Below are 25,509 nucleotides of genomic sequence, written 5' to 3'. Positions count from 1 at the left end.
TTTAGAGCAATGTTTCTCAAGTTCACAATCTTAAGAGGTGTGGACTTCAATTTCATGTTGTCTGGCAGAGATTCTGGAAGTTTGAAATCCACACCACTTAAAGTTGCTGAGGCTGAGAAACACAGGTTCAGTGAACAAAAACCTTAAATGCCAGCAGTTGGCACCACTTGACTGATTCTCTGTGTTGGGCAATGTTTCAACAAGGCAGGTTATTCCAGTGTTACAAACCATATGACAGCACTGCTTCCGCCCTTTAGTTATCTGATAGTAGATGCAGGGGGGGAGTACATTAATAACTATCAAATTTACTTCTTGTTGGTATCTACGGGCTGGTTTCGCAGCAATCCTATACTCACTTACCTGGGATTAAACCCCATTGAACTCGAAGGACCTGAGTAGGACGTTCCTAATCCCAGGCAACGTACCTGAGATTTACTTCTGAGCCAGTATCTAGGCTGTAAAAATCGTTAACAGTCCTTTCCTAATTATGTTTGCTCAAAGGTGTTTGCGATTACGGCTGCTGTCTTTGCTGGAAATCTTAGAAGCGATTACTATGACAACAAAAAGAGCTGCCCCACCTTGCTTTTAACCTTGGCGTTTGCGCAGTAGCTGGGCTTCTTGAGGCCGTTTTTTAAAAAAAACCTCTGTTTTTAAAATCCCACCCTTAAGAGATATGCGCGCGCGAGCCCGCAAGCTTAAAAGGCGGTTTTATTTCACTAAGAAGCTTGGTCATTGGTTACGACAAACCGTTAGGCGGGTGCGATGGTTTTGATTGACGATTAAACGAACGATTCGAAAAGGAAGGGGGCGGAGGAAAGCCCTTGATCAGAGCATGGATTGGCTAAAGCGTGTTGCCGTGAGGGAGTTCGGATTGGCTGATTGTGCCGCCATTGGGACCGCCACAATAAGGAGGGAAATAAGAATTCGGTTGCTTTGGTTGAATAGATTGTGTTCGGTTCCGGCGACCCGGGAATAAAAACGGTATCTGAATGAGAGTTGTGAGGTAAATGGGGCGATAATTGCTTTTAAGGCGGGTATTTTTTTTCTTTTTACAAATTCTCTTCACCGTTACATTTTCCCTTCTTATCTATAGGACGTTTCTCTTCCTTTTGTGAATGATTCTAAGTCTCCCTTTTTATATACAAGCCTTGCAATAACGGTTCAACAAGTTACTCAGAAGCAGAAACGCCTGGGGAAATCCTTACTCTATTTGGGATTTCCTTGCCTATGGCCTTGGATACCCCTCCCCCCGCTTTCTGACAAAAATAAACAAGAGGCTACAATATTACAATATAGGCAATGGTTGTTATTCTGTCAGTTTCCCTAAAGTAATTTGCGAACATATGGATTGTTCGTCTTTCAACAATGTACATTGAACATGAACAATTTGATTCATGATTACCTACCCCCCCTCCCCAAAAAAGCCCACATAATTGTAGTAAAAATGCATGGCGCAAATGAGGTTACGTAATCTAAGGTGCGTTTTTTATTATATTTTATTATATGTATTTGCTGTCTTATATCAAGTCTTCGTGCTTCAGAAATAATATGAAAGAATTGCATTAATAGTTAAAGGTCTAGAATCTGGGGACATGTATGTTCATCCGTGTTTCTTATTAGGTTACATGTCATTTCTTTTATAGGCCTCTTGTCAACTTATGGTATTTGGGAAGCATCTTTCTTGTAATTTCACTGTGAGGCTTTTAGGTCACTGAATCCAATCTCTTGCTCCATATATAGGCTCTAAATTGAATGCATTCTTGCTAGGTGGATGTCCAGCTTCAGTATGAACCCAACTAATTGAGGCACATTTCTTAATAATCGGCTTCACTATTCAATTCTTCCATTTACTAAACAATTGCTTTCGTAAACTGAACCAAAAGCTGGTGCAAATATCTCACATTTATTGAACTAGATGAAATACCTTATCTGACCAGTTGAAAATATAGTCATTTTGAATCAAGAACTATACTGATCCTTAGATAAAGAAAAATAAGAATGTAGCTAATAATAGTATTTCTTTTTTCAAAAGCATGGTACATTAGTGAACCATATTCTGCTTATGGTTAAGCAGAATTCCCAATTCATTTTCATAAACTATTCCCAATCTGAATATTCCCTCTAATAGGCATTCCTATCCTATTTTATTTAATTTAACTAGGGGAAGAACTTTGTATCTGTATCCTATCGCCCCAGTTTTATTAAATTTTGAGTTTTGTTTGAGTATTAACTTCATTTAATTTGAACAAGAAACTGACGTGAAAGGACTATTTTGCAATAAATGACAGAATAATGAAAAGTTCACCTTAACTCTTGCTTTATGCCTCCTAGAAAGATCTATAGTTTATATATACAGTAGAAATTTTGGTATATTCTTCTGAACACAAACAGTGATAGTATTTTTATTCTTTCTTCAAACATTTAACCTACTGCTTTCTTGTTTCATAAGTTTAAAAGCCTGGTTTTTATCCATATGTCTTTCATATTCATATGATCTACTTCTAAGATTAAAATAGCTTGGGAACTGGGTTCTTGGAGATTGTCTGCTTCTACTCATAACTGCCCACTCAGTAAGATTGGAGGGATGTGGGGGGTGAGAATAGACTTCTCCCTGGGTCCCTATAATCTTCCAAAAATGTACTTTCTAGTGTCTAAAAATGGGTTATCTCTTCTACAAAATAGTGTGCTTTGTTTGGCTTAGAGCAGCTCCAGCCTTTTGAAGTTTTTAAAGGCCATGGCTGTCCAAGAAGCCTTTGGGGAATGAAATGAATATGTCATGCCCCCCTTCCCACAAGACTATGATATCTTATATTAAAGTCTTTATGCATTAGGTTTAATGATGATTACATTGTTACACTAGCTTAATTCTTGTTACCAAGTTGGTTATAAGTGAAGGCAATAAGTAATTAGAAATTAGTGAAAATCACTCAACAGTCTTTCACAATGAATCTTGCTGTTGGTTTATTGACCATATTTCCTGTTCATATAAATTGCTGCAACATAGTAGATATAACTACAATTTTTAGGAATTGTAAATTGTAGTTATATTTGCTGAAGTATAACTATGCTGAAGCTAAAATATATCTTTCTTAGCAATAGTTATACTTAAAAATAGAAGTTGTTTCTGCTGAAAAAATAATGCCAAAAATTAATGCCAATTAATGTTCCTGTGTTACGTTTTCTTACAGAGTAGAAAACTCAAATTTCATACATACATATCATGGAACCAATTTCCCCTGAATCTCAAAACCAAAGGTATTGATATTTTGTTCAGATCAATGATTTTAAAGACAACTGATATGGAGAAAGAATATTTGCACTGAAGATAATATCGATTCTGTTTCTGTAGTATTGATGTGTAGTATTTTTCCGTTTCTGTAGTAATTTTGTTTAGTAGTTAAATACGCTATCTGCTATTTGCAGACAAAAGTAGTTCCTTATTTATAATATATAATTATGGACACTAAAATAAATATCTGAACATCAGTCATCATCTTTTCTCTTTACCCAAATAAAATATGGTAAATCTAAAATTGTTTTATCTTTCAGAGGGGTTTGGGGAAAGATGCCCTCTTTTAGTTTTCCTGCATCAAAATTTGCACTTTGGAATCCAGCTCCTATTGGAGAAAGCATTGTTTCTCACCTATGTTGTAGGTAAGATTTGTAAACTTTTAGGCTCAACACAGTAGAAAGTGTTTGGGAGCACCATACATTTTTAGTGATTTTTTTCATTTCATCTACCAGAGATTGGGGACTGAGTTAACCTTTAAATAATACTGTGTTTGTTTCCATGAGTTTATTATTTATTATTAAGTAATGTAATATGTCCATGGTAAAATTCGAAATTTCCTTTGCTGTATCTAAAGGAGAGAATGTCATCATTAAAACACAGATTTTCTTGGTGTCTAACTTGGAATAAATGCATATGACTATATTTAGGCAATTAAATCAAAAGTTAAATTTCAGGAAGGATCAAAATGATGTTCTTAGACCTTTTTCACTGAAGTTGTTCTGAAAGGTGTAATTTTTTAAACAAACCTGTAATCCCTTAATTTGGGGTAAAGATGGGGCAACTGAATGGAGCTGAACCCTGATGCCCTTCCTGATGCCTATGCGGAGTTCACAGCAGGTATTTTGTCTTTAAGCTGAGAAATATCTGTTGCTACCTAGAGTTGAATTCTCAATTCTTCCAAATGGGAGGCAAGTGTCTTTACTACTAGATCACCATGATTGTTCTCTTCTGAGAGGCTTACCGATTGGAGTAAAATATCAGCATAAGAAAAGAGCAAACAATAATAAATGCATTACATCAGTGAGAGAAAACATCCTAATCAGAAGTCAAAATATTCTGTCAAGAAATGCATCACCTCATCTTACTAACGGTCTATAGAAAGAGCTATGATTTTTTTAATTTTGACAATACACAAACTTTGAGCCATACAAACCTCAGGGGAAATGCTGTTTTGTAATTAGGTGTGGATGCAGAAGATGTATATTTCCTAAATCTCACAAGACAATAGCTGCCTTGAGTCCTTTGGGAGTGGACGCCATACAAATCAAAACAAACAAACAAATAAATAATAGCACAAGTGTGCCAACAATAGCACATCTAACCAATTGGGCAAAAACGACAGGAGAAAGAGGTCCCAAGATAATTAGATAATAGCTCAGTGGGTAAAGATCTTAAATGGGAAGCCCTCAACTACTATCTCTGCAACTGTTTTCTTAATCAATTGTAACTTCTTAAGTGGTTTCCAGGATATGGAATGCATTGTGGTCGATCAAATTGGAAGTGACTGAGATATCACAGCCTGAAATTGTTACTTCAACTTCTATCCCATTGGTTTTATTTCCTTGTGTGCTGTTTTTGCTTGTAATTAATATTTTTGGGAGATAACTGAATGTCTTAGTATGTTATGTTCATAAAGAGTAAATTCTGTGTCTGTCATCCCTTAGAAATCCCAAAGTGATAATTTCTGAAAAAACACTGCGGCTTGCCCATCGTCATGCTAAGCAAAGTAGAAAGAAGTCGTTCACCTGTTTTTTAGTTGGCACTCTTGTAGTAGATGAAAGTAAGTATGCAATTATTCTATTTTTGATTGAATAAGTAAACCTTATAAACTTATTTCTTCTTAACAGAAAAAGATTTTTGTGACATAACACCAAGGAATAGAAAACATCGTACTGAACTTAGAATCTATTATTTATGACTATGTGTTTCATCACTAAGCTGACTCTACTTAATAATGAATTACCATCTTGAATTTCTTAGTCCCTTGGGGATATAAATGATTCAAAGATACTTCTCTACAGCTCAGATTTATTGTAGAGTTATATTATTCTTTTTTTACATGGAAAAGAATTGATGGTTTAAGTAATTAAAGCAAGTATATTTTATTGGGCTCTGTGGGGCTTCAAAATAGGATGGTATAAAGTGCACAGGGCTCTACATTATTGCTTTGAAAGCTGCTCTGGTTATATGTAAGTCATATATAAGAGAGAAATTGAAGTAGGTGTACATACTAAAACAATGGGAAACTGCTTGTGAGCCCCGCAAAAGTGCATCTCCTTTAATGAGTTGGAAATGTGTCTTCATTTGTATTCTTTCCTGTTGCAGAGTGCATTGAGTGCTCTACCTATTGTAGACTACATGGAGTCAAAATTGGACTTTTTGTTTTTTACCATATTCTGAGTGCCTTGTAACTGCAAAGTTATAGTCATTCCAGTTCTTTGGAGCAAAGTTTTGTCTAGATTTTGACACTGGTAAACATGTAGGGGTAGTAATTATGAAATAAAATTTGAAAGCATACTAACTGTCCTAATGTTCTTGTATAGATGGTGACTGTGTATTGCTAACAGTAGATCGTTTTGATCCTGGTCGTGAAGAACCAAATGGTTTGGGAAAAATTCCCACAGCACCTCTTCCTGGAGACTTTTTCATTCCATGCAGAATTGGTGCTTGGGAATGTTCATCAAATGATACCATAGTACACACCTTTGAGGATTTTAACTTAGCGTTTAAGGTAAGAATTTGGGGAACATTCTTTTTATTCTTTAGGATGATACCTTGTGCTGACTATATAATATTTCAGTCTCTAGTTATACCCCTGTATTATTTTTAAAAGATTGCATATTTAAACATGGAAAATTCTTATAGATTCTCAATATCTGGAATCATTCTTTTTTTCTGACACTCTCCTTGGTGGCAGAAGCAGAAATAAGAACAATTGTAATAACATCCCCATTGTTTTGCTTTTTCTTTTCAACTGTGTTGAAAACATGTGGAAGCATGCCTAAAAATGGTGCTATTGGTGATGCCCTTCCCTGTTTTAAACAACTCCCAATGATAAAGTATTTGGGGTTTTTTGTTTGTTTGTTTTTTTAATTGGGACAACCTAGTCTACCCGGTTATGGGACAGAGCATACTGCTCCACTTGATACTTCTAATGATACTTCTATCTGAGATTCATTTTGCTACTTTCTTACTATAGATATTGCATCAGAATCTGAACAGCCAAGATTCTTTGGAACTTTCCAAACTGTTGACCTTAAGAGTTCACATTTCTTCAGTGGAGAATATGGACAACTTAAATTTTGATTTTCACTGGGCAGCAGTTACAGTGGCCAATGTTTTAAAATGTGTTCCTGTGAAGCCTATCCCAATAATTCCTACAGCCCTTGCTAGAAACCTAAGTAGCAATATGAATATTGCACAAATCCAAGGAACTTACAAATATGGGTAAGTTAATTTGAGTTTGGCAACATCCATTATTTGTGATTCTGTCAAGAGTGCAGTTTTTCATTGAATGCTTTCTAAGGGTTCCGGTTCTTGAATGACATTAAAGAGCCAGTTTGAAATAGTAGTTAAAGCCCTGGGCTAGAAACAGCAGACTATGTGCTCTCATTCTGTCTTAAAGACAAAGCCATCTGGTGACCTTGGGCTACTTCTAGGATGTTGTACATGCACCCTCATGAAATGCTAATATTCATTTCTTTGGGGGAAGGTTCTAGAAGTTTACACTAATCTCCAAGAATTTTAAACTGAAAGTACACATTAAGATGAAAAATGTTATAATAACTTGTTAAAAAAATATTTAATTCAGCCACCAGAGAACATTGTCTCTTATTCAGGTACCTAATAACAGACACCAGTAAAGTGGATGGATGGCAGCTTTCCTCCAATGTTTTCCTCCAATCCTTGAGCCAGAAGAAAAGTATGCCAGTATACCAACATTAATTGAGCTTCCCTTATTGTTGATCTCTGTTCTACCTGTCAGCCCTTTATGACAGACCACTTCATAAAACAGACACAAGGAATATACTATTGATATAATATATAATAACAGAAGCTGGAAAGCTTGATAGCATTCCTTTCCTTCCATGTTAAACCAAAGAGAGCCAAGGTGGGGCAATCTTGAATTTCTTCCTTGACCCTTCCTATTCCTCAAGCTGAAAGACTGGGAGCTCTAGTCCTGTCTTAGATATAAGGCCAGCTGTTTGGCCTTGGTCCACTTACTCTCTCAGGCCTAGAATGAGGCAATTCTAGCATTACATTACTATGACAGCTGTACAGATAATAAATATTTGGTCCTTCATGCAGGAAATATGGATGGTGGGGGAGTTTTCTGGGTAGGGTTTTTTCCCCATCCAGTAGCTGCTGGAATTGTTTTCATAAGGTAGTGGTAATATTAAATGAAATAATGTGTAAAAGTGTCAGTTGCCTAACTTCCCCATCTTCTAAGACTCATTTCCAGCAATAATTTAATTATTACATTATTCTATTACTTTTGGGTAAAGTATATGCACTGACTATTTTTGTTTCAGAAGAGTCCTGGAAAAAATTACACAAAATTATTCTCTTAGTGTTGTATATATAGTCTATTGTGTGAAGCGCGTACATTTCTCATATATCAAATATGAAGAATTTGTGTGTTTATCTCCTTTATTTGCTACTTCTCTGGCAAAAGCTTTTTGCTAGTTTGGAAATCTCTTTCATTTCTTTAAAATCACATTTTTTTGTAAAAAAAAAAGTCATTTGTTTTACTTGCAGATATCTTTCAATGGATCAAACAAGGAAACTTCTTCTAATTCTGGAATCAGACCCAAAAGCATGCACATTGCCACTGATTGGCATGTAAGTATTTGGATGATGAGCTTTTCCCCAAGTTTCTTGATTTCAATTTGTATTATAACAAACATTTGCAGTATATTTGCAGATTACTCCAGATATTCAGTCTAGATTTTATTTGTATATGATATGCAAGTGTTGTAATATAGTGTTCAGATGTATCTTTCCTCTTTCCTCTTCTATTTCTCTAGCTGGCTAAGTGGGCTAGTTCACATTCATAATCCACATGTTTGGGCCTTTTGTCTGCGATACTTATACAGTTCATCAATCCAAGAGAGGTAATTATAATTAAAATTAGTTTTTCTCAATACTAATAGGTTTTTTTCCTTACTATTACAGTAATAGGGATTTTAATTTATTGGCCTTTTATATTATGTTACATTTTATTCCTAAAATACTCAAGATGTATAATCAAAAAGGTCATTAAAATAAATAATAAATTCAAATTGGTAGATATAATAAAATACTATTAAAGTACCTCAGAAAGAATATATAGTTATAATATATAATGTGTAAATATTATGCAAGAATAAGTACAACAGATTTCTAGCCCATGGAAATGTATTGTACTATCTTTGTATTGTGCTGTTTTAGAAAGTGGGATAGACCCAACCAGATACCATGTCCAGTATAGAATCTTATTGGAGAAGTCTTCTAAAACATGATCTTAGCTAAACCTTTTATATGATTGGCGGCGGTGTCAAAGAGTTGAGTATTTTACATAAACATGGAGCAATGCTTTGCTTGCCCCATTATAAATACAGATTAAATTCTTTGGGATTAGATGGCATCATCCTGCATTCTATTTAAAGGTGTTTATTGCTTTGCAAACTGTAGCAGAAATAATCAGGTTTGCACAGTAGTCCAAGAAGGTAATGTAACTTTAATGATAAATGATGACATTATTATTATTATTATTATTATTATTATTATTATTATTATTATTATTTATTAGATTTGTAAGTCGCCCCTCTCCGCATACTCGGGGCGACTCACAACAGTGATTAAATCAGTATGCAATGACAAATCTAATATTAAAAATCTATAATAATAAATCTAACATTAAAAGTCTAAAAAATCCCATTGTTTAAAAAATCATACATACAACATACCATACATACAAGAGCCGGGATGGCACAGCAGGTAGAGTGCTGTACTGCAGACCACTCAAGCTGACTGTAGATCTGCGGGTCAGCGGTTCAAATCTCATCACCGGCTCAAGGTTGACTCAGCCTTCCATCCTTCCAAGGTGGGTAAAATGAGGACCCAAATTGTGGGGGCAATATGCTGGCTCTGTTCAAAAGTGCTATTGCTAACATGTTGTAAGCCGCCCTGAGTCTAAGGAGAAGGGCGGCATAAAAATCGAATAAATAAAATAAATAAAATAATAAATACATAAAACTGCATAGGCAAGGGGAGATATCTCAGTTCCCCCATGCCTGACGGCAGAGGTGGGTTTTAAGGAGTTTACGAAAGGCAAGGAGGGTGGGGGCAATCCTAATCTCTGATATGCAATACAGACAATGATTGAGACTCTAGCATGGTTAGTTAAATACTGTATTGTACTGTATTTTTTTAAAAAATGCTAAATTCTGTTCAACATTTATAATTACTTGGTTTGTTGGTTGATTTATTCAATTTGTATAACCATCTCAAACTTATGACTCTTGGCAGTGAACAATGTTGTTGGATGAAAATTCTAAATTTGTGATTTTTGCATTTCTTCTCTTTTAGGGTATTTTCTGAAACGGGAAGGTTTCTTGTAGTTCTTTTTGCTCTGAATCATAAAGATCCAAAGTTTTATGAATGCTTGCCTTATGATGGGCTTACTGAATTAGACTTCCAACTACTTACATGCAAAGAAACATTACATCTGTTCAAAGTAAGTTGCTTGAACTTCCTGTCATGCTGAATATGAAATAGCATGCCCCTACTTTGTTTATAAGATCAAAATATCAAGAACTAGAATGCTTTTATTCAAACTATGAAATGGTTTTGTTTATACCTTCAAATGTCCTTAACACTCCAGTAAGGGCAATCTCTTTAGAAATTTTAAATAGAACTTTCTTTCAAAAGTAACAGCTGCTATTGAAGTTTCATCATGAAGATCTAAAATTGTTTGGCAAAAACAATTTTAGTAAAGAAGACACATACTTAATTGTACATATGATAACTGCAGCAAGAATTGTATAGGAACAAAAATGGAAAGGATCCAAGAAGATATACTTTAAAAAATCTTGGATTGTGCCGAGATGAATAAAAAGACAATGAAATTTAAAGAAGAGAATAATCTGAATATTATAATATTTGGATGAAGTTTTATACTTGGATAGAAAATGAATATAGTTAGAAACTGAAGTAAAGTGAGCACAAAAGTAAAAGATAAGGAGTAATAAAGAAATGAAGAAACCCAGATGACAAAATTAGATTGAAGAGATAGCATTATTTTTAAAGTGTATACCAATAATTAAAAGAAAACAATTATAAACAAGTTTTTAAAAAATATTATAAAAGAGAAGAAACATGGAAAGAATATAACTAATAATATATTGCCAGTCTGTTTAATATAAGATTTATTGGAATTGAAATCACTCAAGGGAGAAAGAGGAAGTAGTTGGAGAAAGGAAGAGGTGGAGTGGAGAGAGGAAGGAAGGAGAGAAGGGAAGGAAAATAGATGGAAGAGTTGGAGAGAGTGAGAAGAGAGTGAGAAAGAAAAAGAATACAGACTGACAAACTTATTAATATGATAGAAGCACAGATAAGGAAATTAAATCAATTAAAATAAAAATAGAAATACTTCAGTACCTCCATACTATACCTAATATGATTGTAAGAAAATTGCAGCAGTAATGTTCTTTAAATTTTTACTTCTGCAATTCTCTATAGTTGTCATGAATCCCCTACATATGCCATGTTTCCCCGAAAATAAGACCTTGTCTTATATTTTTTTTGAACCCCGAAATAACTTCTTATTGCTATGCACCCAAAAGCCCAATTGGGCTTATTATCAGGGAAGGTCTTATTTTGGGGGAAACAGGGTAGGTACATAAAAACTTTCAGGCAATAAATAGCACCACTAATGTTTGATGTAGAGAAGTGCATTTTTGTTGTGATTAGACTGTCTGGCTTAGTATCTATATCTATTTCATTTCAGGAAGTAGAACCTTCAGATAAATACCCTATCCAGTTTGAACTGAAGTCAGAAAATATAAATGCAGAAACAGAATTCTTCAGCAAAATTTCAAAAAACATTTCCATAAATAGGTGAGTTGTTTTTACAATTCTCCTTGCAAATAATCTGTACTATTGGTTTGCTTCAGTACAATTCAATCACTTCCAAAGTTTTTACAGTACAGTATCTTGCATCAATAAAGATTTTAATAGGACTAATTAGCTATCAGATAGGTGTCCCCTTCTGCTGCCATTTGAAATGCATCCACGAGATATCAGGCAATATGTGTGTATTTACATTTTTTGTAGATTTTACTTTCTAATCTCACAGTATAAATTTTCTTTAATGGAAAGACTGTATTAGGAAAAACACTATTCCTGTAACCAAGAAACAAATGTAACATTTGTTAATAGAATAAAATTTTAAAATTAAGAAACAATAAAATGTATATGCTTTACCTGACTTGTTTACAGTTGTCCAGCTTTTTCTTGTTTAATAATGGTCATAAAATGTGTAAATTGCCAAAAAAAATGTCCAATGAGTTGTGGGCACTATTTAAAACAGCTGTACAGTGATCCCTCGAGTATCGCAAGGGTTACGTTCCAAGACCCCTCGCGATACTCGATTTTTCGCGATATAGTGGTGCGGAAGTAAAAACACCATCCGCGCATGCGCGCCCTTTTTCCATGGCCGCGCATGCGCAGATGGTGGAGTTTGCGTGGGCGGCGGGGAAGACCCAGGGAAGGTTTCTTCGGCCGCCCAGCAGCTGATCTGCTCGGCAGCGCCGCAGCAGCGAGGAGCCGAAGATCGGGGTTTCCCCTTTGCGTGGGCGGCGGGGAAGACCCAGGGAAGGTTTCTTCGGCCGCCCAGCAGCTGATCTGCTCGGCAGCGCAGCAGCAGCGAGGAGCCGAAGATCGGGGTTTCCCCGCCGCCCACGCAAAGGGGAAACCCCGATCTTCGGCTCCTCACTGCTGCCGCGCTGCCGAGCAGATCAGCTGCTGGGCAGCCGAAGAAACCTTCCCTGGGTCTTCCCCGCCGCCCACGCAAAGGGGAAACCCCGATCTTCGGCTCCTCGCTGCTGCCCGCCCGCCGCTCGCCCGCCCGCCCGCCGCTCAAGAGCAAGAGGAGGAGAGATAGAGAAAGAGAGAGAAGGAAAGAAAGAGATGAGAGAGGGAGCAAGAGAGTGTGAGAGAGGAAGAAGCAAGATAGAGAAAGAGAGAGAGAAAGAAAGATGAGAAAGGAAGAGAGTGACGTCATCGGGTGGGAAAAATCGCGATATAGCGTTTCGCGAAGATCGAGATCGCGAAGATCGAGGGATCACTGTATTATAAAATGGCATATTGCATATAAGAATAAGAATATTTTAAAATCTCTGATTCCTATGATTATTTGTAATATGTTACAGGAATAAAAAATAGATAACAAAGTTATTTTTTATTAGTTTTATAAAAAAATATTTTTTTATAGTTTATCCCTAGATTGCTCACTCAATAAACTGTCTGTCAGTGATCAAGATTCTGGTGTGGAAGATGATGCATCTCCAAGACCTTTTCCCCGTCCTCATCCCATCAATCAACCGGTATATTCTAGATTTCTTGTCTGAAACCAGTCACAGTAAATTAGCTTTGCAGTATTTATTTTGAGTAACTAATATTACCGGTACTGTATTGACATTCTGAGTTCTTACAAATAAGTGTTATGTCATAATCCTGCCACTAGGTTGTACTACAGGACTCTTAACCCTTTATTGCTGCTTTATCTCCAAATTAAGTTTGAGGAGGAAGGCTTTCTTAGGACTCTACATAATTATGCTGTGGGAATATGCAAAAAGTAGTAAACTAGCTGAACCATGGCAAAATTACTTGACTCAATTAAATAGGGAGGTGTTCTCATAAATTATCGACACAAGAGCTAGCAAAAGTGTGGACATACTGATACGCTTATTAAGAATTTAAATGCCAACTGAATTGAATTGGTTTTGTTTTTCTTATTTCTAAAAGTGAAGCAATAATAGAAAATATATAACTGCAAACATTAGGTTTTATAGTGTTACATTGGATAAATCATTTTACAGTGTTTTTTTCTTGTTCTCACACTTGCATTTATGTATCCCCCTCTTCTCTCTCTCCCTCTCTCTCTCTCTCTCTCTCTGTGTGTGTGTGTATAATCTCTATCTCTATCTATCTATCTACATACAGAAAGATAGATAGATAAAAGATAGATAAATATATATTTGAATAGAATAGAATTCTTTATTGACCAAGTGTGATTGGACACACAAGGAATTTGTCTTGGTGCATATGCTCTCAGTGTACATAAAAGAAAATACAGTATAGATTTGTCAAGAATCATGTGATACAACACTTAATGATTTTCATAGGAGTCAAATATATATATAATGATGTGAGTTCCAGGTATAGTTATAGAAGAAGGAACATTAGACATCACAATCTTCAGAACTTTAAATTTTTTATTATACTAAGCTTTAATTAGCCCCTGATAACATCATCAGAGTGTAAAATCACCATTGGAGAGATGTTTGCTTTTATGCATTGTTGATTGATTTAGTTATTGCATGCATAATAGACCCATATCTTTACTTCCTCCCTGTAATTTGCTTTTTTGTTTTGCTTTAGTCATGTTGATAGATAGTGATGTGATTTTTGCTGCCTCTCTGTCTCTTGGGGTGGGGGTGGGGGTAGTGTAGGGTTATCAGGCATTACTTTGAAGGTATTTCTCCCAATTCCCTCTCCCTCATTGCTACTGCTTTTTCTTTCAGGGGCACACATTATGTCCTCCAAGTACATCTGTTTTGCCCATGATCTTGTAATAGGTCTGCATTGTTCCTCATCCCCTTCCCATGCTTCTCGTTCTCATGCTACTCTACCATGCTCTCTTGCACTCAATTAGGGTTTGTCACCCTGATTAATTGGGCCAGTCTCTATTCCTCCATAGTGATCCATCCCTCTTAAATCCTTCGTAGTGTCTTAGTGCTTGTTATGCCAGTGGTATATCAACATGTCTGTTGATAGAGTTGTTGTTAGGGAACCAATTTTAAAGTTCCGGAGATTGTGATGTCTATTGTTTCTTCATATAGATCTATAGTAGTCTCCCTTCCTTTTCATTATCAGCAAAAATATGTTACATATACACTGCTCAAAAAAATAAAGGGAACACTCAAAGAACACATCCTAGATCTGAATGAATGAAATATTCTCATTGAATACTTTGTACTTTGTACAATTTTGCATGGTCGCCCTAGCACAAGGACAGACGCACCAGCCTGAAGATGACGAGCGTCACAGTTCCTTTTTGCCTCTAGGCCCAACCCAGGGCCATTTCAAGGCAGTTAATTTATTCATAGTCGACAAACTATATTCTGTATGTAAAACATGTGATACACACACACACATATCCTAGTCTCCCTTAATTTTCAAATTCAGCAAAAAAAACATGTGACATGTATGTATGTATGTATGTATGTATATGCAAGGCTTGGAAGGGTATTTTAGGCCTCCTGGTAGAAGCATATTTCTTTTCATCATAGTAGACACCTTATCTCATTATTTCTCTGCACTAAGTTCTTTTTAGAGTGTAGATGATAAGCGAAAAATACCTCAGATTAATTTGGTAAACTAAGGATTTTATTTTTGAATTGTCTTGGTTTCCAGATGACTGAGCTCCATCCTTCAGTTCCTGAGCTGTCCATTGTACTTGAAGGCACCTCCACAGAATCTGTACCAACATCTAAACATGCTGTGATTAAAAATCAATCTTCATCTGTACACCAGCCTGCTAAGATGGCATATTCTGTAGTGCATGCTCCCCAGCACTCTCAGAGCTCTGATGCTGGGAGACAGGTGTTTGTTTCAGGTGCCAGAGATCTTCCTATGAAGCAAATACCAAGTCGTCTGAAACCCAGGAGTCCATCTTTAATATCTTACCAAGGAATTAAATCTCCACTACAACTGCAGTCCAGCCCAGCATGTTCTCAAGCAAAAAGGGGCTGTGTACCTACCTCTTCTCCAATATCCTGTAATGAACTTCCACAAAATACATCACTGCATCAATGTGCAATTCCTTCTGAAAGACCCTTGGCAAATAATGACGATGTTCCACAGAAAGGAGAACTTTATACTAATGGCTTTTCAGCACAAAAATCTAGCAAACATCCTGTGGCTTCCCAGTATCCCTGGCATGCTTGTACACTACCCCCATCTTATCTGGGAAGACCCCTGGGAGTTCGGATACCAATTGAAGGTCCATCATGCTGTTCTCCTTGTATTTGCAACTGTCAGCAGTACGGCCATATACAATATTGTCCAGCAAATGTTTGGCAAGGCTTATGCAATGACAGCCCTGAAAATCGTTCGGGCCCTACCCAGGAGAGTACAAAATTAATATTCCATCAGAATCAAGAATATGTAAATGGTGGTAGCAATCCAGTGTATGCCGCAAGTAGCCCTATTAATGTAGGCCATCATGGAATAATAGCAAATTGTTCTCCTGTTAATAATAACACATCCGCTGCAGTAAGAATGCCATCTCCAGCAAATCATGGTAATGCACAATCACATACAACACATTCAGCTTGTATGAACCTTCATGCTGCAAATACAGTATCTGATAATGAAATGGTGGAATTATCTTCAGATGTTTACAAAATTCTTGGTGAACAGGATAGGCAAATCAAGCTGCTACAGGCTCAGGTTGGTTGGGTTATTTCAATAATCTATTTGGCTTCCTTACTGAAGTATAATTACTCTTTGACATGGTTGGTGTGACTTTCAAGCTGGAATTTGGCAGTTTCTTTTTAATCTGAGACAAGTAGAAGTTTTAATGTAACATGTGTTGCAATTGTTAACATTTCTTATGCTGGCAAATCATTATTGAACAATAATCAGCTAAACTAATGATTTTATTTAATTTCAACTATTTCTATGTGCTGTGGTATGGTGCCCTACTTTATCTTCTTATATATGAAAAGGGCTTTAAAATACTGCCTTATGTAATTAATGGAAAGGAAAACAGTCTTAAATATTTGTAGGACACATTGTTATCAAGTAATTTATACTAATTGGTTCTCCTTTTATCTGGGCTGTTCAGTTAACACAGATTTTGTTTACAGATCCAGCAGCTTTTAGAGGCACAAGCTCTTCATTCCTGTGCTTCCAGATCCATAGAAAACAATAGCATACAGTCTGAGAAGCAAGTAGAATTTGTTGCTATGGAAACCCAGTCTTCTCCAGGGTTACACATGAAGAAAAGTATCAGCATTGCAGTGAGTACAGGTAATATTTTATTGTACATTTTCTTTAAATGACACTAAACTTGGAAAATGCTAAGCATCGGAGCCATTTTGTTCTTGTGACTCATAATTTCTGAGGAAACCTACTTAGTACCTATACTATAATATAACATTATGCTTCAGATTTACAATTTTGTAAAATAACTGGATTGTTTAACTTAGTTTGCTCATAAATAGCACAAAACAAATGTCAACTTTTTTAAAAAAAATCCACCAGCTATAATATTTTTACCTTGACACATTAGATCTCTGTAACTAAAGAGGTATTTTGTAATGGGATCATAGAACTCTCAACCCTGCTTAGAATTATCTGTGGCAGTTTTAGGATTACAAAGCAGGAGCACATACCAAGACAAACTGGTGATAGATTACCATTTTTCAGTTGTTTAATAAATGTTGCATATACAATAAGAATTAACTAGTAGAGTAATCAGATCAGTTTATATCAGTAAGGGAGTAAGTGCATCGTAAATGGTGCAAAGTTGTTTCAACATATGCATCACATATAGCTGATAATGCAGCAGCCTAGTTTAAATTGCAAATATTTTTATTTGACTTCCAATAGGTGCCAGCTTGTTTTGGAATACCCCTTTGGAAAAGAAGAGAGAGTCTGTGAAAGAAGATGACGTTGAAATTTCCAATGAAGATATCACTATTTCTATGAGTGCAGAAAAGGACAGTAGTCAGACTAGCATTGCCTCTTCATTAAAAGCTGTTGATATACCCAGCTTTGTAGATAGTGTCCATATTGTTGAAGGAGGAACTAATCAGTCTTCTGCAGGCCTGTGGTAATTTTTTTTATAAAGTTGAAATATTCTTTCTGACTTCTTTTAAATTTTGCATAAATCTTTTGTTATGTTGAAGTCATTTGTGAGGTTATTTTCCAGAACTGAAGCTAGTATTTTAATTGACTTGTATTATGAATATCAGATTGGCTTGATTCAGCTCTATTCTTATGCTTTCAGTAATATGCTATATTGCTATATCTTATATTCTAGAATATATTATTGCTCATATATAGCAACCTTGATTGGCTGAATTGAATTGTTCTCCACTATGACATCTTATGCGTTTAAACCTCAAAATAAGTTGACAATATATTTTCTATATTTGCCCCCTATTGAAAATCTAACATTTTAATCCTAAGAATAGGATTCAAAAGCAGCTTGATTCAAAAACACTGTTTGGATTTGAGTCCGGATAGCTGTTTTCATTATTATTATTATTATTATTATTATTATTATTAATTAGATTTGTATGCCGCCCCTCTCTGAAGACTCAGGGTGGCTAACAACAATATAAAAAGACAATGTAAAGAAATCTAATATTAAAAACAATCTAAAAAACCCCAATTTAAAGAACCACTCATACATACAAACATACCATGTATAAATTCTATAAGCCTAGGTAGAAGGGAAATTTCAATTCCCCCATGCCTGATGACAGAGGTGGGTTTTAAGGAACTTGCGAAAGGCAAGGAGGGTGGAGGCAACTCTGATATCTGTGGGGAGCTGGTTCCAGAGGGTCAGGGCCGCCACAGAGAAGGCTCTTCTCCTGGGTCCCGCCAAACGACATTGCTTAGTCGACGAGACCCAGAGAAGGCCAACTGTGGGACCTAACCGGTCGCTGGGATTCATGCAGCAGAAGGCGGTCCCGGAGATAATCTGGTCCAATGCCATGAAGGGCTTTATAGGTCATAACCAACACTTTGAATTGTGACCGGAAATTGATCGGCAACCAATGCAGACTGCGGAGTGTTGGTGTAACATTGGCATACCTTGGGAAGCCCTTGATTGCTGTCCCAGCTGCATTCTGCACGATCTGAAGTTTCCGAACACTTTTCAAAGGTGGCCCCATGTAGAGAGCATTACAGTAGTCGAACCTTGAGGTGATGAGGGCATGAGTGACTCTGAGCAGTGAGTTACTTTAAATGAATTATACAGCAATTTCTACGGCATTATAGAATCAATATTTTGATTCTAGCTCCACCGTTGACAGTTTCCCAACTTTCTTTTAAGAGCTGTGTTTCATTTGTAAAGATCTGCTTCAATGTTGTCAGTTTCAGTAGGCTTCAAAAATTGGTATAGCATCAATTGTGAAAAATGTAGGAAAGCACAGCTTAAGCAGTTCATGTCATGCATGACAGTCATATTTTTGGTACCATAGTATGTTCATAATGAGAGGTTTACTCACATTAATCCTTTGTGTAATGGTGAATGCTCTGGTTACTGGTCTATGTTTTTTGGAAGCCTCAACTTATAGTCAAGGAAACACCAACAGATACAATCTGAAGACTTTGTTTTAGTACACAGGCATTGACAATGGACTTACTTTGCAAAGAACTGTCAGTTCATGTTCCTTGTCCTGGTCAGAAATAATACACAAAATAGAATTATCTGTAAGATCAGACTAATTAAAAACATATTTTTTCATGCACAGATAATGAAAATGAATCCTATATACACCCCGGAAGAAAAGTTGGATTTAAACAATTGTTGGACACATGCAGTTCCGCATAAATATCCAACAGAAAATATTAAAGTCATATTTATTTTAATAACTGGAAATGTTTCATATATTCAAGTAATATACTGATGAAGATACTACTATTACCTTTTAGTCATGATTCTGAACATATCGCTTGCAGTAAATGAAGATGAATGCTTGCCATTTCCGATCTAAAAACATAATGTTCTGAAATGTGAGAATTGGAAAAATATGAGGTCTAGTTCAAGATGTTAATTCTTCTAGAATGATAAATGTATTGATAGTTTATTTCAAATCATATCTGTTTTTACTAATAGTAATGGACCACTTGCCAGAGGAATTGACCAAGCTTCACTGTGGAATGAAAATGGTAACAAATGTTTGCAAACCAGTCCATCAGAAGGAACTGATAATAGTTTTGAACCAAGTGATAAACACAATTTTGACTCTGCCATTACTACCCCACCAAATGTATCATTAAATGATCAAAAAATGTATCAGGATTTATTAGTAAGTTTTGTTGTTCAATACAATTTTATTTAATTCAAGTGTTTAACAGTGCTGGCCCTTTAAATTAGTTTGTTTCTGATTTATTTTAAAGTACTTCATAGTGAAGTTTTTATTATCCATGCATCTTGAACTTCCATGCTTTCCTTAAAGTGCTCAATAGGATATATCCAGCTTATTGTTAATATTTTAGAACTGCATTCTATTGTATAAATTATTATTTATTTTTAAAAATGTAGTGTGGGACAAAATAGTAGGTTTTAGTTGCATGATTATCTAAAATTAAACAGAATTACGATATTTCAAATGTAAACTTGAACAGATTATTTCTCAATGTATGCATTCTAAAGACTCATACTAAAATCTGTTTAAATATCAGCTAATGACATTAGTTGTGCATCTATGATTTGAGAGCTAGAAATAAATCGCTTACAGGTTTTCCTATGGTGATTTGAATACATTGTCAACATGCTGTGAATTCCTATGGAGATGTCACCCTGCAATTTTATTCACCTAATTTTATGTTGTTCTTTATAATATTTCTATAGGGTCAGGTAAATAGATTTTTAAAGGACTCTTCTGATGAAAGCAGTTTGTCTCTGAAAGAGGATCTGATTAAAGACGAATGCACTACATCCTTAAAAATAAACAAGGCACAGAAAAGAAGCTCAGCATCAGAGATGGTCCTAAGAGATAAAGATAGTGTTCTGAGTGCTACCTTGAAGCAATTAAGAAACCTTGGAGTAAATTTTGATTCTCCTGAGAAGATGAACAATGTACACAAAGTGGAGAATGCTGGGTAATGGAAATTTATTGATTTTTATTTATTGCTAGGTTTTATATAGTACCTCAGTCACTACAATTCTCAGCTGCATATAACCTACAAATCAGTTAATGATGTCTTGACCACATCCTACAGACACTCCTGCTCCCATCCATTATTATGCTCCGGCTATACTGAGTTGGGCTTCCTTATAATTTAATTGTGATTCTGTAGAATTAAGCAGTGTTTTTAGCTTCTCTAGTGAGGACTGAGTAGTGAATACTTTATGTTACATGGGAACAAAATCTTGTCAGGTTCTCCAGAAGCTGGAGAAAATGATGAGTACATATTTTATTTACATTTCAGTATGTACATTGGGACACTCTAGCTTATGATAAAAGTAAAAGAATAGAAAGGACTAAAGGATTGGGAAAGATGATGTGGTGTTTTGTCATCTAGAGAGTAACGAGAAGCCTCCAACCATCTAGTGAGGCAGACTTTTTTGTTCTTCTTAGTTTGATTTAAAAAAGCCCTTTCATGACTTTTTTTTTCACAGTTTTTTTTTTCCTTCAGCAAAAGTTTGTAATATCCAACCCAGAACAAAGTCTGGATAGCCTTGACTATTAGTAGAAAGTTTGGAGCATTATTACTGTCTTCAACCTTCATGGATTGAAATTTGGTTTTTACTACTCAGCATTAATTTTTTTTCCAGTTCAGAATTTGGATGCACTATTAAACCATTGTTAAATTGAAATGAGAATGAAAACTACATTTCTGATTTCTTTCCTACAGTCTTGTCTGTGCAAATCTGGCCTATCTATATGAAAAACTAATGAAAATGTGCAAAAAAATATATTAATATTTAATAAAGCCACAAATGACTCAGTATTCATGCAGCTATGTCGGCCTAATAATCTGAACTATCTATGACAGTTGTCTTTTGCAGATAGTTATCTAGAAATCAGGGTTACTGTTTAGCAGATTGTAAAGTCTCCTTTTACACAGAATTGCTTAAAAAGCTTACAAGGCTAGATGTCTGTCAATGCTACCTATATACTGTACTTTTGTAGTGAGATAATCTGGACAAATGCATTCTTATTCCAATCATGACTTGCATTGAATATACTGTAGTATTTTATTTTATTTTTTATATTTAACAAATCAAAATGGTTTTCTTATGTACAGGAAGGCATTATAAAGGACAGAAATAAAAGGCTGCTCCCAGACATATAAATCAGACCATATATATTGGTATTACATTCCCCTGATAAAAACAAACAATCTCACTAAAATTATTCATTAATTTATAAATTTCCCTGATAATATGAAAACAACAAATTTACGTGTCATATTAAAGCTGTCAAATTAGGAAACTACATTCAAGTATATTCAGATTTTATAATCAGCTGGTTAACAAATTGAATAAATGGTAATGTGCAGAATTATTTAAAATGTATCTTTTTCTTTTCTAGTGTATTGGCTTGTATTAATCCTGAAGCGATAGTGCCAGGACTAAACTATATTTCTTTTGCTAATGTTGGTATGAGTGGCTTAACTCCCACTGGAGCAGACCTGAGCATGGAGGCAAATGCTATTGCACTCAAGTATCTGAATGAAAATCAACTGTCACAACTTTCTTTAAATCATTCAAGCCAGAGAAATTCTGTGACTTCATCTTTACAGACTCTCCTGCAAACTAACACAGAGAAGTCTTTGATGGGCCTTGGTTTAATTTCGCCTGGTAACATGTCTTTTGCAACCAAGAGATATATGAAGAAGTATGGCCTCCTACAAAGCAACAGTGGTAGTGATGATGAAGAAGATCAACCATTTGAGAACTACAAGAGCAAAGAAAGTTTAGAGTCTGTTCTGCCCTTGGATTTCAACCCTGTTTTAGAGGGCTTTGCTTCCAGGAAAGGCTCTTCTGAAAGAACTGGTGAGAAGCAGATTCATTTTGATCCAGCACACCGTAAAACTGAATCGTCTTGTCACCTGCTGCGTTCAGAAGGGCCCATCTTAAGAAATGTTACAAATGCTGTTTTGCCACCCAGAATCCTGCATCAAACTAATGAAACTCTGCACCCTTTTTTAAAGGATTTAAAACCAAAAATGAAACTTTTGCCTGGAGAAGCAGAATTTACACAGCATCCAGACAAAGAAAATCAAAATGTTCACATTGTGACTGGAGCTCCACAACCTCCCTCTATTGATAATTTTAATCAAGCAGAAAATGTTAACTTAGTGGGCACTTTTCTCGATGTAAAACAACTCAGACAACTACCAAAGTTATTCTGATTTATTTATTACTGGCATCCTCTTTTCTTTCTTTCTCATGGTTCAGAAAAATCAAGAGATGCTGCTGGCTAAATATAACTCATTTTTTCTTGGAAATCAATAAATAGAGTGGTTCCTAATTTCATACAGAGAAATACAGGCTGAGTCACAAAATAAATTTAGGTCTTTATGCATACTAGAATACGTTTACATTCCAAATGGTCATTGAATATAATCAGGATACTATCGGCATGTAGGGTATTTTTAAATATGTTGATTTGTTTATTAAATGCAACAAGAATGAAATTATCCATGGTGAAGCAGATAGTGAGTTTAAAGCAAGTTTGATTTGAAGTGTTTTGCAGTTTTAACTCTTATTTTATGAATTTGAAATAAAATGTTATATGGTTATTTGTAACAAATGCAATTAGGAAACAAAACTAGGTTGACAAATAATAGCCATCTTAGGTGTTTGACTCGTCATCAACACCAAAATTATATTCTGTAGTTCCTGATTTGTTTAATACTTTGTGTGCCAAAATAAAATTGCTAGACTGTTTTTGTAATGTGCTAACTTTTAAAAAACACTGCTATACAAATGTAATTAAACATAATTTTGTTTACTTTATGTCTCTATAAACCAAGAAGCTTCACATTTATTTTACATCTGCTTAAGGAAGGGTGAGCAAGGGATTTGAACAACCAAAGATAAGCTCTCATCACTGCTTTTCCTTACTTCTGAAGAGAAAATTTTCAAAATTATAAGGCAAACTAAGTAATATCCTTGGATTGGGAAAACAGCCTGCTTTGCATTCAGATCTCCTTAGGTGCAGATACCTTATATTCAGGGTACATTTATCATCCTGTCAAATTATAAAATACTTATTAAAGTAATCCAAAGAGGAATAGATTGGTACATTCTAAAAAGATAATGCACCCAAGCATTATGCATATGTTATTGAGTTTGAATCCCAATATGCTCACTAGCTTACGCTACTTACTCATGTGTAGGAACATTTGCCTGATCAGCCTGCCAAGTGAGCTAAGGTGTTTCACGTGATTCAAATCATAATACATATGAAAGTGACAGAGGAAAGAGACTCCTTCCTATGGGGCTTTAGTCTGCCCATACCAATTTTACTGGACTTTATGAGGTTTTTGACACCTATGCATTTTTACTAGAAATTCAAGTGTGTTAGGAAAATATTGTCATCTCTCCAGATATTAGGCAGCTTCTCTTGTGGCCAAATTAGTGTCCAGCAATTGGCTTCTGCATTAGTTCTGTTTCTTGAATCCTTTCATTCTATTTCCGCCACCATTCTCTCTCTTCCTCTCCTTCCCTCCCCTCTCTCTCTCTCTCTCTCTCTCACACACACACACAACATGGGAATCAACTCTAGGCTTCTAACCAGAAGAGATTTGGAAGAGAAACCCACCAATCTTGTATTTGGAAACAAGGTATATTTACACAATTTTTTATATACAACTCTAGAATGGAATCAATCAATGGAGAAACATTAACATTAGATGCAACAGCAGAAAGCACTCTATGGAATAATTGGAGTTTTATTGATGCTTTTCTTGTATTAGTTGGTTTCAAACACTTCCTCTCTGCAAAAGTGTTTAACTGGCTTCCGTAACCATCTGTAAGAGGACCTGTGTCACTGGGGGAAGGTCTATGTCCCTCCTTTCTGAGATTACATCTGGATGTTTCCCCCCACTGCTATACTGTGAAGTAGAAACTGATTTTTTATTTTTTGCTGTCTTAATATTGGAAACTATTTTCCTCTAAATTCTTCACATTATTTTGACACTATCAGATGCCCAAGTGGGAGTGGAGGAGTCTGCCAGAAAAGCCAAGACTTAGAATTACATAATAGAGCCAAATCCTCACCCCATTAGTGCTCAGGTTGCTGGATTTTTTTTCTTGCTGGCTGATAATATGCTGAAGTGGGTCGGCAGCAAAGCCAGAGCAGAAAACCAGTTAACTGCATATTGTAAGTGGCACACACATTACAGCAATGCAATTTAGTTAGTTAAGAACCACCTCTTGCCCAATGTAAACAGCTGGTGTTCCGATGATACTGTTCAATGAGGCAAAGATGAGATAGATAGCAGTTTAAATGTGAGAATAGCTCCTCTAGCATTCCTGGCATACACTGAGAAATATTTGAGAATTACTGTATTTCACCCTTTCAGAATCCTAACCCTTGCTGCTTCTGTAGCTCAAAAGCCATTAGATCTTACCACAAAATAGTGTCCAGATGCTTTTAGGCTTCAGTTCCTTTCAGACCAGCCAAGAGTCAACTTGTAGAGACCTGAAAAAGAGTATTGTCTAAAACAGTGGTCTCCAACCTTGGCAACTTTAAGACTTGTGGACTTCAACTCCCAGAGTTGGCTGGCTGAGGAACTCTAGGAGTTGAAGTCCACAAGTCTTAAAGTTGCCAAGGTTGGAGACCCCTGGTCTAAAACATCTATAAGGTAGCAGGCCCTATCCTGCCTTGACCCCAGGTATAGTACGAGGGTGCACCACATTTTTTTCTCAGCCCACATTAATGGTATGAATGCAAAACTTTAGATCTACATTATTTGAATCGTCAGGAGGGTGTGTGTAAATTTTGTGTAGCTGCAGCAGTGCTTCAAAATGGCGTCTGTAAGTGATGTACAGTATGTTACAAGCAGCGTATCATTAAATTTCTCACTGCAGAGAAAGAAACTATTGGGAACATTCACAAACATCTGTGTACAGTTTATGAAGATTCTGCAGTTGACAGAAGTATGGTTAGGATGACAAAGAGGTGATTCGCACAGTGCAGAAATGGCTTTGTGAACAGAACAAGGAGTGATACCAACAGGGCACACACACCCTT

General features: G+C 35.8%; 1 protein-coding gene across 2 annotated transcripts; it reads left to right on the top strand.

The window, feature by feature from the left end:
- Positions 1 to 727: 727 nt before the first annotated feature.
- Positions 728 to 23,262, top strand: STIL (STIL centriolar assembly protein). 2 transcript variants are annotated; one of them, XM_070745821.1, is made up of 17 exons: positions 728 to 1,003; positions 3,189 to 3,255; positions 3,550 to 3,654; positions 4,957 to 5,072; positions 5,836 to 6,023; positions 6,492 to 6,739; positions 8,051 to 8,134; positions 8,320 to 8,406; positions 9,863 to 10,010; positions 11,283 to 11,392; positions 12,768 to 12,879; positions 14,972 to 16,009; positions 16,429 to 16,591; positions 17,174 to 17,396; positions 19,413 to 19,605; positions 20,151 to 20,401; positions 21,838 to 23,262. In XM_070745821.1, the coding sequence occupies exons 2-17, from the start codon at positions 3,221 to 3,223 to the stop codon at positions 22,658 to 22,660; spliced, it is 3,924 nt and encodes a 1,307-aa protein (XP_070601922.1). In that variant the 5' UTR covers positions 728 to 1,003; positions 3,189 to 3,220; the 3' UTR covers positions 22,661 to 23,262. The 2 variants fall into 2 exon arrangements, with proteins under 2 accessions (XP_070601922.1, XP_070601924.1); XM_070745823.1 differs by having other exon boundaries at positions 854 to 1,003; positions 9,863 to 10,014; positions 11,287 to 11,392.
- Positions 23,263 to 25,509: the final 2,247 nt, after the last annotated feature.

Source organism: Erythrolamprus reginae, chromosome 3, assembly GCF_031021105.1.
Source record: "Erythrolamprus reginae isolate rEryReg1 chromosome 3, rEryReg1.hap1, whole genome shotgun sequence".
NCBI lineage: Eukaryota > Metazoa > Chordata > Lepidosauria > Squamata > Dipsadidae > Erythrolamprus > Erythrolamprus reginae.
The sequence above is the reverse complement of the archived record's forward strand: the minus strand, read 5'-3'. Positions and strand labels throughout refer to the sequence as shown.

Bases quoted from the DNA above. Each gene is read 5' to 3' on its own strand.
- STIL (XM_070745821.1), top strand. From the start codon at position 3,221: ATGGAACCAATTTCCCCTGAATCTCAAAACCAAAG. The intron at 3,256-3,549 runs GTATTGATATTT...TTTATCTTTCAG, and splicing joins CCTGAATCTCAAAACCAAAG to AGGGGTTTGGGGAAAGATGC. The intron at 19,606-20,150 runs GTAAGTTTTGTT...ATATTTCTATAG, and splicing joins AAATGTATCAGGATTTATTA to GGTCAGGTAAATAGATTTTT.